This window comes from Ascaphus truei, chromosome 19 (genome assembly GCF_040206685.1).
Source record: "Ascaphus truei isolate aAscTru1 chromosome 19, aAscTru1.hap1, whole genome shotgun sequence".
NCBI lineage: Eukaryota > Metazoa > Chordata > Amphibia > Anura > Ascaphidae > Ascaphus > Ascaphus truei.
The window spans coordinates 12,903,993-12,919,824 of record NC_134501.1 but is presented as its reverse complement, the minus strand read 5'-3'; the positions used below and the strand labels follow the sequence as shown (position 1 = coordinate 12,919,824).

Below are 15,832 nucleotides of genomic sequence, written 5' to 3'. Positions count from 1 at the left end.
CTATGACTTACAGAAGGTTAGTGACAGAGGTTTCCGACATTGAGGCTCGGCTTGGCATTGACGGCAGAGAGAGTCTGTCGGAGGACAGAATATGGCCACCCTGAAGCAAGAGGACAAGGGAATACAGGATTAGCAAACATCCCACAACCAAAGGAGGCATCCACCACCACCACTCTTATTTGTTTAAATCATCCCCTCCCAAAGAACACAACTTAAGCCACACATATGAAAGCACATACTTTTAACCCTTTCACTGTTGAAGGTGCAACGCCTTGCGACCTTTGCATCAAAGGCGTTAATGTTCCCCTTATCCAGTTGTTGTTCTATTTCTGAAGCTTTGCAAAGATGACTGTTACTTTTCCCATATAGATAGAATTATATATTACTTAAATGTATACAATATCTGGAATTTTATTTTGATAAATTCTACTCAGATTCCCCATGGCAGTCACTGTGATGCAGGGCGCTCACTCAAATTCACATTACAATTGGAGGAACTGTTTTATATATATTTGGTAACTGAAGCAGCCAAGTGTATTTGAGCTATCGTACGTTCAAAGTGGGATTAAAACCAGGAGTGTATATAGAATTCAGCATCCACGTGGGATCTGTTATTTTCAGGCAGCATAAAAGAGGGGAAGTTTATTGCAAAATGTAATCTTAATAGCTGTAAACTCACTGATACCCGCCTGTGCTCCCTGCTACCCGCCTACTCTCACTGATACCCGCCTGTGGTCCTTGATACCCGCCTGCGCTCCCTGATACCCGCCTACTTCCACTGATACCCGCCTACTTCCACTGATACCCGTCTGCGCTCCCTGATACCCGCCTACTCTCACCGATACCCGCCTACTCTCACTGATACCCGCCTGTGGTCCTTGATACCCGCCTGCGCTCCCTGATACCCGCCTGCGCTCACTGATACCCACCTGCGCTCCCTGATACCCGCCTACTTCCACTGATACCCGCCTGCGCTCCCTGATACCCGCCTACTCTCACCGATACCCGCCTACTCTCACTGATACCCGCCTGTGGTCCTTGATACCTGCCTGCGCTCCCTGATACCCGCCTACTTCCACTGTTACCCGCCTACTTCCACTGATACCCGCCTGCGCTCCCTGATACCCGCCTACTCTCACAGATACCATTCTACATTCCTTCACACCAGCATACCTTCCCTGATACCCGCCTGACCTGTCTGATACCCGCCCATCTTCCCTGATACCCGCCCATCTTCCCTGATACCCGCCCATCTTCCCTGATACCCGCCCATCTTCCCCGCCTATCTTCCCTGATACCCACCCATCTTCCCTGATACCCGCCCATCTTCCCTGATACCCGCCCATCTTCCCTGATACCCGCCCTTTTTCCCTGATACCCGCCCTTCTTCCCTGATACCCGCCCATCTTCCGATACCCGCCCATCTTCCCTGATACCCGCCCATCTTCCCTGATACCCGCCCATCTTCTCTGATACCCGCCCATCTTCCTCGCCTATCTTCCCTGATACCCACCCATCTTCCCTGATACCTGCCCATCTTCCCCACCCATCTTCCCTGATACCCGCCCATCTTCCCTGATACCCGCCCTTGTTCCCTGATACCCGCCCTTCTTCCCTGATACCCGCCCTTCTTCCCTGATACCCGCCCATCTTCCGATACCCGCCCATCTTCCCTGATACCCACCCATCTTCCCTTATACCCGCCCATCTTCCCGGATACCCGCCCATCTTCCCTGATACCCGCCCTTCTTCCCTGATACCCGCCCATCTTCCCTGATACCCGGCCATCTTCCCTTATACCCGCCCATCTTCCCTTGTACCCGCCCATATACCCGCCCATCTTCCCTGATACCCGCCCATCTTCCCTGATACCCGCCCATCTTCCTGATACCCGCCCTTCTTCCCTGATACCCGGCCTTCTTCCCTGATACCCGCCCATCTTCCCTGATACCCGCCCATCTTCCCTGATACCCGCCCATCATCCCTGATACCCGCCCATCTTCCCCGCCTATGTTCCCTGATACCCGCCCTTCTTCCCTGATACCCGCCCATCTTCCGATACCCGCCCATCTTCCCTGATACCCGCCCATCTTCCCCGCCTATCTTCCGATACCCGCCCTTCTTCCCTGATACCCGCCCATCTTCCCTGATACCCGCCCATCTTCCCTGATACCCGCCCATCTTCCCCGCCCATCTTCCCTGATACCCGCCCATCTTCCCCGCCTATCTTCCCTGATACCCGCCCTTCTTCCCTGATACCCGCCCTTCTTCCCTGATACCCGCCCATCTTCCCCACCCATCTTCCCTGATACTCACCCATCTTCCCTGATACCCGCCCTTCTTCCCTGATACCCGCCCTTCTTCCCTGATACCCGCCCATCTTCCCTGATACCCGCCCTTCTGCCCTGATACCCGCCCATCTTCCCTGATACCCGCCCATCTTCCCTGATACCCGCCCATCTTCCCTGATACCCGCCCATCTTCCCGGATACCCGCCCTTCTTCCCTGATACCCGCCCTTCTTCCCTGATACCCGCCCATCTTCCCCGCCTATCTTCCCTGATACCCACCCATCTTCCCTGATACCCGCCCATCTTCCACTGATACCCGCCCATCTTCCCTGATACCCGCCCTTCTTCCCTGATACCCGCCCATCTTCCCCGCCTATCTTCCTGATACCCACCCATCTTCCCTGATACCCGCCCATCTTCCACTGATACCCGCCCATCTTCCCTGATACCCGCCCATCTTCCCCGCCTATCTTCCCTGATACCCACCCATCTTCCCTGATACCCACCCATCTTCCCTGATACCCACCCATCTTCCCTGATACCTGCCCATCTTCCCCGCCTATCTTCCCTGATACCCGCCCATCTTCCCTGATACCCGCCCATCTTCCCTGATACCCGCCCATCTTCCCTGATACCCGCCCATCTTCCCCGCCTATCTTCCCTGATACCAACCCATCTTCCCTGATACCCACCCATCTTCCCTGATACCCACCCATCTTCCCTGATACCCGCCCATCTTCCCTGATACCCGCCCATCTTCCCCGTCTATCTTCCCTGATACCCGCCCATCTTCCCCAAGCTGCCCGTCCCACAAAAAAAAAATTCCACAAAAAAAAAGAAAGAAAAGCCTTAAATATCAACACCAGATACCTCTCCCGCTCTCTCTCTCCCCCTCTCTCTCTCTCCCGCGCTCTCTCTCTCCCTCTCTTACCCCCACTCTCCCTCTCCCCATAATGACTTTGCTAATCTGAGGAAAGGAGTTGGTAAAAGCCTGCTAAGAAATCCCAGCACGATACAGGAATCCCTCCGCAGGGAGGAGGGACCTTTTCGATATTTCCCCAGGAGCAGTATAAGGCTGCGGCCCCAGAGCCTGCGCTGCACGCGCGCCAGTGAGCTGAAGGGGAAAAGACAGAGGGGGCGTGACGTGGGTGTGGCCGTGACGTCACCCTCACCCTCATTGGCTGAACCGCTGGGGGCGTGGCCTAGCGCTCCGTCGCGAGTCCTGATCTCAATTCTCTTGAGAGCAGGAGTTTCTGTCTGCGTAGCGCGGTGCCCGGCCCCATTGTGGGGCAGCTATTGTCCCTGCAGCGTCCGCCACAGCGGGCGCTGCGGTAGCCAGCGGGGACCTGGCCTAAGGCTTGGGACAAGAGCCGCCCCTCAATGGGGCCGGGCCCGCTGCAAGGGGTGGCCGCCACACCGCGCAGTGCGTTATTCCAGGAGACTGGAAAATTGAGATGAGACCTAGCGACAGAGCGCTAGGCCACGCCCCCAAGCGGTTAAGACAATGAGGGTGAACGTGCCGGGTGACAACATGGCCGCACCCCCGTCGCTCTCCAGTCACGCCCCTCCTGTAGCTCACTGCAGACCGGGGAACACGACTGCATGTGCCGCCAGCCTTGCACACGCGCGTGCACCGCAGACAGCGGGACCGTAGCCTAAGACCTCAGCCCCCCTGCTTCCCTGGAATAACAACGCTTTGCACTCATTGTTGCGAGCAAACTCATGTTTATGGTTTGCATATGAAAGGGCCTTTATTCTATTAGCAATAACATGTGAATTACCTTCAGTGCAACTACAAGGAAGTAAAAGTCCCTGCCCAGGCTCCACACATCCCATTCTCATTCAATACTCTGTGGGCTTCCTAATTAAAGCTGGCATTACTCGCAGATTCTCCTCTATTCCTTCACGGCTCTGTATTTACCCCCCTCCCCTCCTCATTCTGATCTCTTGCTGTCTTCTGACATCTTGCACTCTGCTCAGAGATATCTCGTGTCTCTCCCCCTCGTCTCTCCCCCTCTACCCCAGAAGTCTATGTTTCGCGCATTGCTCCCCATTCAGTGTTTGTCAAACTCGCTCTCTTCCCATCTTAAAGTCTAATCTGTAAATCCACGTCCCAAAAAAACATTTCAGCAGGAGGCAAAACACGAATAACTAGTCCTCTCGGTCAGTGCAATTACTCGCCCTCTTTACCGTTTACTACTGATTCTGTAAAGGTGTGTGTACACACACACACACACACACACACACACACACACACACACACACACACACACACACACACACACACACACACACACACACACACACACACACACACACACACACTATGTATGTACTCAGACAGACACACGCACACACATATATATATATATATGTGTGTGTGTGTGTGTCATATATATATATATGACACACACACACACACATATATATATGACACACACACTGTATATATACACACACGCATATATGTAAAAGAAAAGGGAAATACAAATATATAATATGTAGGTTAAATAGGTCTGGAGAGCAACAATATGTTTGCAAGCCCTTGTGGCAGTTAAAGGGTTAATACAATGCCCTGAATTTGCCACACATTTCTGTGGAGCTTAATACTTTGTGTTTGGGATGTCGGAAATGAAGACCCGACGCCAGAAGGGACGAGTGAGTATTGAATGATATGATATTAAAAGCTACAGCAGCTGCTTCCGCGTTCCTGTCCCACTGCCCGTTCCACTGCACTGCTCCTGTCCCGTCCTCTCTGCCCCTGTCCCATCCTTTCTGCCCCTGTTCGGCCCTCTCTGCCCCTCTCTCATCCTCTCTGCCCCTGTCCCATCCTCTCTGCCCCTGTCCCATCCTCTCTGCCCCTCTCTCATCCTCTCTGCCCCTGTCCCATCCTCTCTGCCCCTGTCCTGTCCTCTCTGTCCCTTCCTTTCTGCCCCTGTTCGGCCCTCTCTCATCCTCTCTGCCCCTGTCCCGCCCTCTCTGCCCCTGTACCGTCCTCTCTGCCCCTGTCCCGTCCTCTCTGCCCCTGTCCCGTCCTCTGTCCCATCCTTTCTGCCCCTGTTCGGCCCTCTCTGCCCCTCTCTCATCCTCTCTGCCCCTGTCCCGCCCTCTCTGCCCCTGTCCCGTCCTCTCTGCCCCTGTACCGTCCTCTCTGCCCCTGTCCCGTCCTCTCTGCCCCTGTCCCGTCCGCTCTGCCCCATCCCCTCTGCCCCTGTTCTGCTGCCCCTGTCCCGTCCGTTCTCCTCCTGGGTGAATCAGAAACTGCAAGCAACTGTTCCATTGAGAGCCACAGAAAAATCTAGCAACGCGTCAAAACAAACTTCTACATGATTACTTTGACACATCTGCCCCAAAGACCCTCTTGTGCGTTGTGAGTAACGGCCCCCCGAGTACCTGGTCTGCCAGACTTAACGCGTCGCGGATATTCAGCTTGTAGCAAACCTCCCAGATCTCGTCCTTGATCCGGTACGCGGATTTCCTCATTAACCACTGGCTCAGGTATTTCTTGTCAAACTGTTCCCACCTATTTGGGTGGAGGAAAGGCAGGGAACGTTATTTTCCATGAAGCAGAGCGTGAAAGTCAACTGGAATTTACTGTGTGATAATGCCCCGATCGGCACCATCGGGTCTATAAAAAAATAAACCTTCAGTATTTTTGCATTTCCAGACTGTCTCTTTTGGTTATTTTGCTGTAACTAAGTAGCCTCTATAATTAATTATGTGGCAGGAATTTCAAGGGGAAAGAGACACTCAGCTTTTTTTAGTCCAAGATGCATTTACTTTTCCCTGATTTACAAACCTCATCGTTCAGTAGTTTGCGGTTATAGTGAAATATTTCCCCCCCGGGGTGCTATTAAAAATGGTTTATATACGTCTAATAACTCAACCCTTATCCCTATACAATGGAGCGACTGTTTTCACCGCTCACTGGCTTTCAAACTGAGTGGTTTGTACCTATTTTTTTTTAACCCAACACAGAAATTAACCGGGCTGTTAAGCTCCTCCCACTTTGTGACATCATTTAACTTCAAAAAATCCTTATCGGAGAAGCACAGGATTAAGAGTTTCTCTGTGCTGCCTGTTGAGGAGGTGTATGTAGTAATAAATAGCAGAGGTTACATAAGGGTTGCCACCACTCCGGGTTTGACCCGGAGACTACGGGTTTTGGGCACTTACCTCCGGGCTATGGGTTCAGCTTCTTAATCTCCGGGTGGCGTCGGCGTCCCCGGCATCCTCCTGCAACTCCAGCGAACATGGCTGCGTGGCGTCAAATGATGCCGCATTGACATGACAACGGGACGCGACGTGATGTCACAGCGTCACGTGACTCCCATTGCCAAGACATCTGGACTTTACGTGATGTCACAGCGTCACGTGACGCCAGTTGCCAAGACAACAGGACGCTATGTCACAGCGCTACGTGGCGTCCTGTTGCCATGGCAACGTGACACAGCGTAACGTCATGACGTCGCACAGCATCCCATTGTCATGGCAACGTGGCATCATTTGATATTGCGCAGCCATGTTCATAGGAGTTGTAGGGGGAGATGTAGGAGGATGCCGGGAGACGCCGCCGCACCCCGCCACCGCTGCGAGAGAGAATTTTTTTTCCATTTTACTCCGGGTTGGCCTTCAGTAGAAGGTGGCAACCCTGGTTACCATGTGAATACTCTAATGCAGGCTTTGGGCCTTAAAAAAAAAAAAATCTATATCACATTAAAAAAAAAATATAGAAGTGGTAATTTACTTAGTAGGGCATCACATTGAGGTCACTTTCAAGATCCTTCAAAGCAATAGGGGCGGAGGGGCGACTTTTAAAGAACCGGAAAGTAGGAGCCTTTGTTAGGCCAAAGCCATGTTAAGGTTTGTTAACCCCCACACATGAACTGTTTTTGAATGGGAAAGGGGCCTTCAAAACCATGGAGACCCTCATGTGGGGTCTGGAGTCACCTTCAATACCAGCTCTACTTACCTGTCTCTCCAGTAATGGTAACCATGGTGACCAACAACATCCTCCACAGCCGCCATGATGTGGTCAAAGGCCTTGAAGAGAGAAAGTGGGAGAGCAAAGCTCTGTGACCATGTGATCTTTATAAGAAGTGTGTTATTTGTGCTCTGAAGGGGAAACCACGAGGAAGCACTTCTTCACGGAAAGGGAGGTGGATGTGTGGAACGGCTTTCCAGCAGAGGTGGTAGAGACTAGCACACTAAGAGAATTAAAATATGGTTGCGATAGACATAAGGCTACCCTATAATTTAAAGAAGGACTGTAAGCTCTTCTGTGCAGGGCCTCCTTTTCCTAATATCTACCTTTATGTATGGCTTAATGTCGCTTATTCCTGGTATGTCTCCTATTATTGTCACTTATATTATGGCTGGAAAGAGCTATGTCCATGGATGGCGCTATACAAATAAAGATATACCGGTACAGGGGAGCGCAAACTTTTAGTGCTACGCCCCCGTCTCTCTCCCTCCATCTCTCGCGCCCCCCCCCCCGCCTACCTTCATCCGCGTCAGATGACGCTGCGGGGTCATGTGACGTCACGTGACCCGTGGCGTCATTTTCCGCGTGTGACGTCAGATGGTGCCGCGGCACAATGGTAAGTAAACAGTTGCAGAGGCCTCACGCGATCCCCTGGCGTTACAATTTAAATGACTGGTGGAAGAGCGCAGGGCTCCTGCAACTGCCCGCGCCCCCCAGCAAAATCTCACGCCCCCCCACTTTGCGCACCGCTGTATCAGTACACCCTCCTGTTGTCTCTGTACGTTCCTCCTACCTACCAATTAGATTGTAAGCTCTTCGGGGCAGGGACTCCTTTTCCTAAATGTCACTTTTATGCCTGAAATCTCTTCTTCCCATTATGTGTTATTAGTTGTTATTTATATGATTATGTCCCGTGTATTACAGCTGTGAAGCGCTGTGTACATGAATGGTGCTATATAAAGATATACATACATACATGAAAGCCAATGGTCACATCGGGTCTGAGGTCGTGCAACAGAAAATGGGTAGACAATGTTGGCCAAGTGGCATCTTCTGCTGGCAAATTTCTATGTCCGATAAGTCTATCAAGCTGGTGAGAGTGACCTCTTATCTGATAAGAACTGCGTCTCGCCGGCAAAGATGGGTGTGGGAGAGCAGGATAGAGAATACGAGCCCAAATCCCGGCACATGTGGTGCCAACCGTCCATGACCGTGCAACCAGGTCAGCGGCCTAACAGCGATCCAGCCCAGTCGCTTTGTTCTTCAACGGCTGGTGGGACGGGAAGTCTCCTGCAGAACGTGTGCTAGGCAAGAACCGCACCAGTCTATCAAACTATCTACCAGACCAGCAAGTGGCTATATAAAACCAGGGCTGGAGGAGTCTGGGAAGTCTGACAGGGAAGATATTTTGTCAGCACAGACTTTAACCCGTTAGCTGCCAGAGAGGTCAGCAATATATTTGCTCACTAACAACGAAGGGGTTATTGGTGTTCTGTGCTATTTGTAGCCTCCAACACCTAGGTCCGGATCCACAGTTATGGTAAGTGGCTACACGTCACGTTAACACGTACCGGGCATCGTCAAAGCAACATGACGTTAAGTCGTGTTTTCTCCCGTAAACAGCGTTGCGTTAACTGTAACGAGTTGCATATCCATGAATGTCCGTTTAGGATAGCGCAGGGACTTGGCGTTATGTCCGTTCGTTAAAACCTAAAAGGTGGCGTTACTCACATGCAAACCCTGAAATAGGACTTGGAGTGGAGAGGGGAGAGTAAGATAGATGTACCTATGAACAAATCTGAGATACCTGGGAAATAACATCATTTGAATATGCAAAGTACATTCAAATGATTTAAATTAGCATATTTCACCTGTATATCTCCACGTATTATATAGAGTGTTTCTTTCTCTTACTATTCCTCCCATGTTATGAGTCCTGAGTTACCAGATGTTTCTAGATCTATCCCCTAATGTCAGCACCTAATGCTCACTGCACAATCTCACTAGCACACAGTGACACACACACACACCGGGGTTATATACTGTGCTTCTTTGATTATATAGGTGCTACACACCTGAATAGTATATTTCCTTAGAACACTGAAGAAGTTGATTAGTGGTAATGTCAGTGACGTCTAAGCAGCTTGTCGAATTACACCGGATTTGGTGCACTACCCCAGTGTGTGACACTTGATGCAAATACCCCCAGAGTAGCTTGTGGTTATGGTCCTGGGATGGGTGTCCTCCCCAAGTTCCTACACACGCTCTAGAACCGAGTTTTCTTGGTGAGTAGCACATTAGAAAAAGGTCGAAATAAATAAACACTACCCTAATCCATACCCCTCCTAGGTGACCCATGCCTGGAGTGGTCAGCTGGTCAGCATTACCTCTGTACATCATCTGAAGGCCAAGGGATAGAAGACCTCCTCATTCCTAAAGCGTTAAAGTTTGCAGACCTTCTCAAATCTGAACCTCTGTCATTTCCGTTAGGAATTGTCTTTTTGTCTCCATTCTAATTACACACGTCACTGTCCAATCAGTCAGCCGTTTTCAATTACAAAGACATATATACTGTATATATATGTGTAGTCATGTTGATGGGCCCCATATTATGAGGTCTTGCTGTAAATGGTAATAAACCTACAGGGATCCATGTCAAAGTGGATAAGCAAACAGTGAGGCACTATGGACCAGATGTACTAAGCTCACTTAGACTATTTAACCCAATGTTCACCTAAAAAAACTCCCCAAACATACCTTTATACCCAGGGCTGGATTTACAGTTATGGGGGCCATGCGGCAAGTATATATCAGAGCCCCCTGTCAAAAATCACATTGTTGATTTACAGGAAATTCAATGCGCCGAAGAATTTTTCAAGGGTTTTTAAACTGAAATCTTTGCACCAACATCAGAACGAGCGGTAACTCTCAATGTATTACTTCCTGGGAAAACATTTTATAAACAAATACAATAAAAATAAAACTTCATTAAACGTAAGAAATTCAATTGGTTATATTTACAATGCAACAAATGTAGGAACCCTACATAGAAATCAATTCAACTAAAGGAAACTGGATTTTTAGTGCTTTCCGAGGGGAATATTTTTCACTGATGTCTTTGATTTCCAATTCGCGCTGCAAATCACTTTCAAATGCTCAACAATGCTCAACAATGCTCAAAAACGCTCAACAATGCTCGCCATGAGACGCTCAACAATGCTCGCCATGAGACGCTCAACAATGCTCGCCATGAGATGCTCAACAATGCTCAAAAACGCTCAACAATGCTCGCCATGAGACGCTCCGGCTTCATGGCTGATCTTAGCCTGTTTAAATACATTCTCAGAGCAATTTCAACATTAGGAAAGTCAGCTCAGCTCTGAAATAGTTCTCAACAAGACCTCTGTAGGAGAGAACACTTCCTTTGGTATGTTGTCATTGTAATCTTCATTGCAGAGATTAACAATGGCAGCAAACTGCACTAATTCATTGCCGAGGCTATGCTCCAAGTCATCCTTATATACGCGGACAAGATTGACCGCTGTAGAGCAGAGATCAGAAGCATCCAGGATTTTCCAGCTGACTAAGGAAGCCAAACCGTTCACAGACATTGTCATAGGCACCTATTTCCTCTATCAAGGACGTAACAAACTGATCGACAACCAGAATCATGCTTGTTGTACAAAACTTTTCTTTGGCCGACATCTGGACTTCCTGTGCTTGGCCGTAATCCAATGGATTGGGGCGCCCATTTCTCACTCGAGATCGAACCTACTCTTCATTTCCAGACATTCTCTTCGCCGTATCCTCATATTCATTGAACTTGTCTCTCTTTGATTCTACAAATGTTCTCAGAGACTTCAGTGCTGTGACTGCAAACTGGAGAACCATTTTTGGATCCTGCAGTGTGTGCTAAACTCACCTAACGTGAAGCCTATGCTAATGAGTTATACAACGGCCGTGGCCAGTGGCTGTTTAACAAATACGTCGCCCGTAGGCACTTACCTGGTGCCTCCCTCCTCCTTCAGCGTCATTTGACGCTGCGCCGTCACGCTGCCATATGATGTCACGTTGCCGACCGCGCATGCGCGATTGGTGCTTGCTTGCCAACGAGCGGCAGCACCGATGTAAGTGTTCTTTATCATTGCTATTACATTTGTTGTGAATTTCCTCAAACACAAACAGCGTATAACTCAGCCCACGGCGCCTAAAACTCACGGAACATTTTTACTTCGCTGAGTTATAAATCAAAACTAGCAAAGGAATGAGACAGACTTACGTGCTCATGCAATTCCTCATTTAGCGTTGGCTTGTGGTGGTCCCGCCTCTTCACCTTCAACCACTTGACCAGAGGCTTGATGGTCAGACCCTGCAATGAAGAAGAGACACCTGTGACTAGTCCTGGTTATACTGGCTTTGCTGTGGAGGGTTTTTGTCACTTTTTTTACCCACCATAACTTAACTAAGTATGGTAAAACCTATCACTTGCTTCATTTTTTGCATAGCCAGTATAACCAACCCCACACTGAGGAGACCCATTAAGGTTGAAACAGTCCGTCTGTGGGTGGGTTTTCTGGCTATGCATCTTAACCCTGGCTGTGCTCAAAGCTGTGACCATGCAGCAAGCTTAAGCCTATAGGGAACCATGTTTATGGTTTTGAAGCAAAAGGTGGCACTGTGTGCTCACTTGCATGTCATTTCCCAGAATCCCTTGCTGTAGTTGAAGTGCTGTGTGATAATGGTGAAACGCATGGTTACAGACCTGTCTAAGACATTTAAATGAGCATACAGTAATATTTCCATTTGCTATATATATACGCACACAGCCATAAAACAGCCACTTGTATTTATTACTCAGTCGTTGCATGTCCAAACAACAACGCCTTTTTTAATGCGATTTGGTTGCGGTTGCAATACCGTGCCATGTGAAAACGTTGTATGCGAATGAGGCAAACTCGCGAAGTTACGTGTTTATCGGCTATTGTTAGATTGTATATCACAGCGAGACAGCTCGCCCCTCTCGGGTGGATGAGATAGGACTTCTGCTCTCTCCCTTCACTAAAAGCCATATTTTGCCAACCTCAGAGAAGTGAGATTTCTCTTAATTTCTGGCCTGCATTGCAGCAAATTGGGTAAAAACTGCAAGCAAACGAGATGTCTTAGTTACATAGTTACATAGGAGATGAGGTTGAAAAAAAGACATATGTCCATCTAGTTCAACCTATGTTAAATTTAGACGACAAATGTTTATCCTATATTTGTATTTCCAGTATTTTTATCCAGAGGAAGGCAAAATAAACCCCAGTGACATCTAATGATATCTCATAAGGGGAAAATAAATTCCTTCCTGACTCCAATAATTGCCAATCAGACTAGTCCCTGTATCAACATCCTTCCCATGTTTACTTATTGGGTATATCCCTGTATACCTTTCCTTTCTAAAAAGATGTCCAACCTTTTGTTTGTGTCTATTGTATCTGCCATCACAGTCTCTATGGGTAATGAATGAACTTGTTTGGTTTCTTTCTTGTATTTATTCCAAACAAAAAGAACGATTCCTGTGCTCCTGCCAATCAGGCTAAAATAAAATAGTGATCTCATGAAAAAGGGTTATTTTGTTAAACCCTTTGGCCAAAGCGTTATAAGCCTGCAAGCCATGTCAAGGCATAACCAAAATTTGCAGGTAGCTACACTGGATATATCTAATTACAGCCCAATGGACTAGTGAAAAATGTGAGAAGGGGTTAAATAATGTGAGAAGGGGTTAAATAAAGCATATGCTTTTGTGAGTAGTGCAATTAAAAGCTGGCCAAAGGCAGTACCATCGTTACCTTACTGTAGAGGTAACTTATCTTATCCCAAGCAGTTTTAAATTCCCTTACTGGATAACCCTTTACCACCTGTTGGGAGACCGGTCCTACTCTACGAATACCCACACCCTCTGCTGCACCCACCAGTTTCTGGCTATATCTTTAAATTGGGACTATAAGTATCCTATTTATATTCACAGTGTATTTTTTTTGCGCTCGTTTTTCTGTTTTTATTCATTTTTATTCACTACTCCACGAATCCCCCACCCACAGCCTACAATTATTCCCTCAGTGGCTCCTTCCCCCTCTATCCCTGAAGGTGCCAACTGTTCTATGACATGCCGATCTGCCACGGCGAGGGCTTGTACACAGAAACCTTTATTTTAAAGGTCTTTGACTATTCTTCAAAGTGTCACAATTCCCGTTGGGAAGCATATTGCTAAAAAAAAAAGGGTTAACCCCTGTGCTGCCAGGGAGGCCTCTTGCGTATTTTAACGCAACAATTTAAATCCTACCTTCTGATTCCGTTTCTCTTGCACAGGTGCTGCCCCAGTAAGACTTTCATACCCAGTAGTCAAATTGTGATGGCCCCTCTGGCAGAGAAGAGGTTAAAATAAGTGCAAACACTATGCTGGACTGTTGTGTGTGCTTCCTTCTTATCAGCGTGTCAAAAGAAGTGCCTTGTTATTCCGATACATCTTCATTGCTCCCGGCAATCTGAGTGTCAGCCCAGCAGGTTGTTCTCTAGGGAGCTGCTTTAATTTCAGCGTCTGTGATTGGGAGTGATGGGTATGTAAATGTGTGTAATGGTAGCTTTGTCACTACCACCTGGAGCTGCGATTACGGGGTAACCCCTGCAGCAACACGGCCTGCGATTTCCCCCCAAAATACACGGCGTTTGCAGAACTGCACCGGGACTGGCAGAAGTGAAAGGGTTAAGGGCGAATGATTCAATTTGCTGATTTTCTGAATAATAATAACAACATCTTGTCACAATGTGGCAGGGATCTAGTTACAGATGCAAATAACAAGACATTCAGATGCAAATCGGATTATTTTAACTTCCAGTCTGCTAAAAGGGATTACATTAGGGTAACCTCTTTGCTCTTTGAGGGAGCTGAAATACACTGCTGATTTAATCTGTGTCTGGGTTATATGCTGTGTATACCATATGTACACAGAACAATGAATGCAAAGCCTGGTACCAAACTCAAGGTCATCTCCTTCTGACCTTGGTCAACTCACTTAATCTCCATTTGGCGTCATGCACCGAAATTAGATAACCTCTTCAGGGTAGAAACGAATTGTGCCGGCAAAATTGTACGTACAGCACTGCATACACTGTCAGGGTTATACAATACAACATATTATTAATATATCACATGCAGAGCAATGTGTGCCTCTATAATACACGTGTACAGTATGTATAAAATGTATCATATCTATACAACACGTGTGTATCACAGGCTGAGCAATCTTTATATGTGGGTAAAGCAGGGGTGCTCAACTCCAGTCCCCCAAACACCCTCACAGGTTGGGATATTCCTGCTTCAGCACAGGTGGCTCAGTCAAAGAGCCTGCTTCAGCACAGCTGGCTCAGTCGAAGACTGCAATACTGCTAATTGAAAGATTATCGCAAGGAAACTCCCACTAAAGTCAAAACCATAATGTCCCAATATCCCCGTCTCGCAGTTTAGTGAATAACCGCCAAAGTGCGCTGCGTCAGACACAATATGAAAGTCACACTTGCCATGGCACGCACCAGCATCACCCATCATTCGTTAAAAGAACTACGGAAGCCGCAAGACACTATGACGTCATCGGACATGGAAGCCTGCAGAGATAACGGCACAGACTACGGAGGTAAATAGCTTGGGAAGCAGGGGGTCCCTGGAACTAAAATTAACACAGTTCAGCGCCAGAGACCCCCTGCTTCAGTCTTATAACTCTTCAAAAAACAAGACTCCTGCTTTAACTTATTCCTGAGCAAGAGCTCGGATTAGATCAGCGGGGCGCGCTAGATTTTCAGCGGGGGTGGGGGGGAGGCGTGGCAGTTATAGAGGTTTTAGAGTGTGAGCTCTTCGGGTTAGGGTGTGTATGGTTATATCACGCACAGTGCGGCACATTAAAAGGTCAGAACTTCACAAACAGAACAAAAGAATCAAACCGTTTATGGAATTAAAAATAAATAAAAAATTGTCAAAGTATTTACAGTCCGGATCTTGTTCCATTCTGCACAGGACAGCAAAGCCCTTAATGCTGACTTGGACGGGCTTCTCTAGCTGGCATTGTGCCAAACAGCTGAGTAAGGCGCTCTTCTGCACGGGGAGTTAACACCTGTAGGCTTGTCCCTCCTCTGCTAATGTATGCTTACCGGGCCTCGTCAAGGGCGCTGGTCATGGGAAACGCCTGAGGGTGTGTGCCCCAGGTGAAGGTAACTCTGCCAGGAGGGGCACGTCCCATTCTAAATGTGTGATGGGCAGCTGCAGAACTATACAAACGGGACTATTTATAAAACTCCCCCCCCCCTCCCCCAAAAGTGCTGAAATAATAAGAATAAAAGAAACATGTTTGTGTTGTGCATGTTTTGCACCAGAGATCCCCAACTCCTCCGGGACATCACCACCACGTGACCACTCCAGGGAACGATCCGGTGACCGCGATGTCAACCACGAAGCAAACAGAAGTGGAGGAGTCCTCTTCCAGCCGCCTGGCGTTCAGCGCTGTACAGGAGAGCAGGAAGCGATC

The 15,832-nt window shown here is 48.3% G+C and overlaps 1 protein-coding gene across 2 annotated transcripts in view; it reads right to left on the bottom strand.

Moving 5' to 3' along the window:
• SLC9A5 (solute carrier family 9 member A5) overlaps window positions 1-15,832 on the bottom strand; it is a 78,534-nt gene that overhangs the window by 11,716 nt on the left and 50,986 nt on the right. For both annotated transcript variants that reach the window (XM_075576637.1, XM_075576638.1), the window contains 4 exons: window positions 11,554-11,643; window positions 7,263-7,333; window positions 5,684-5,813; window positions 12-100 (listed from right to left, as the gene is read on the bottom strand). In XM_075576637.1, the coding sequence (XP_075432752.1) occupies window positions 12-100; window positions 5,684-5,813; window positions 7,263-7,333; window positions 11,554-11,643 (380 nt within the window). The remainder of the gene's footprint in view (window positions 1-11; window positions 101-5,683; window positions 5,814-7,262; window positions 7,334-11,553; window positions 11,644-15,832) is intronic.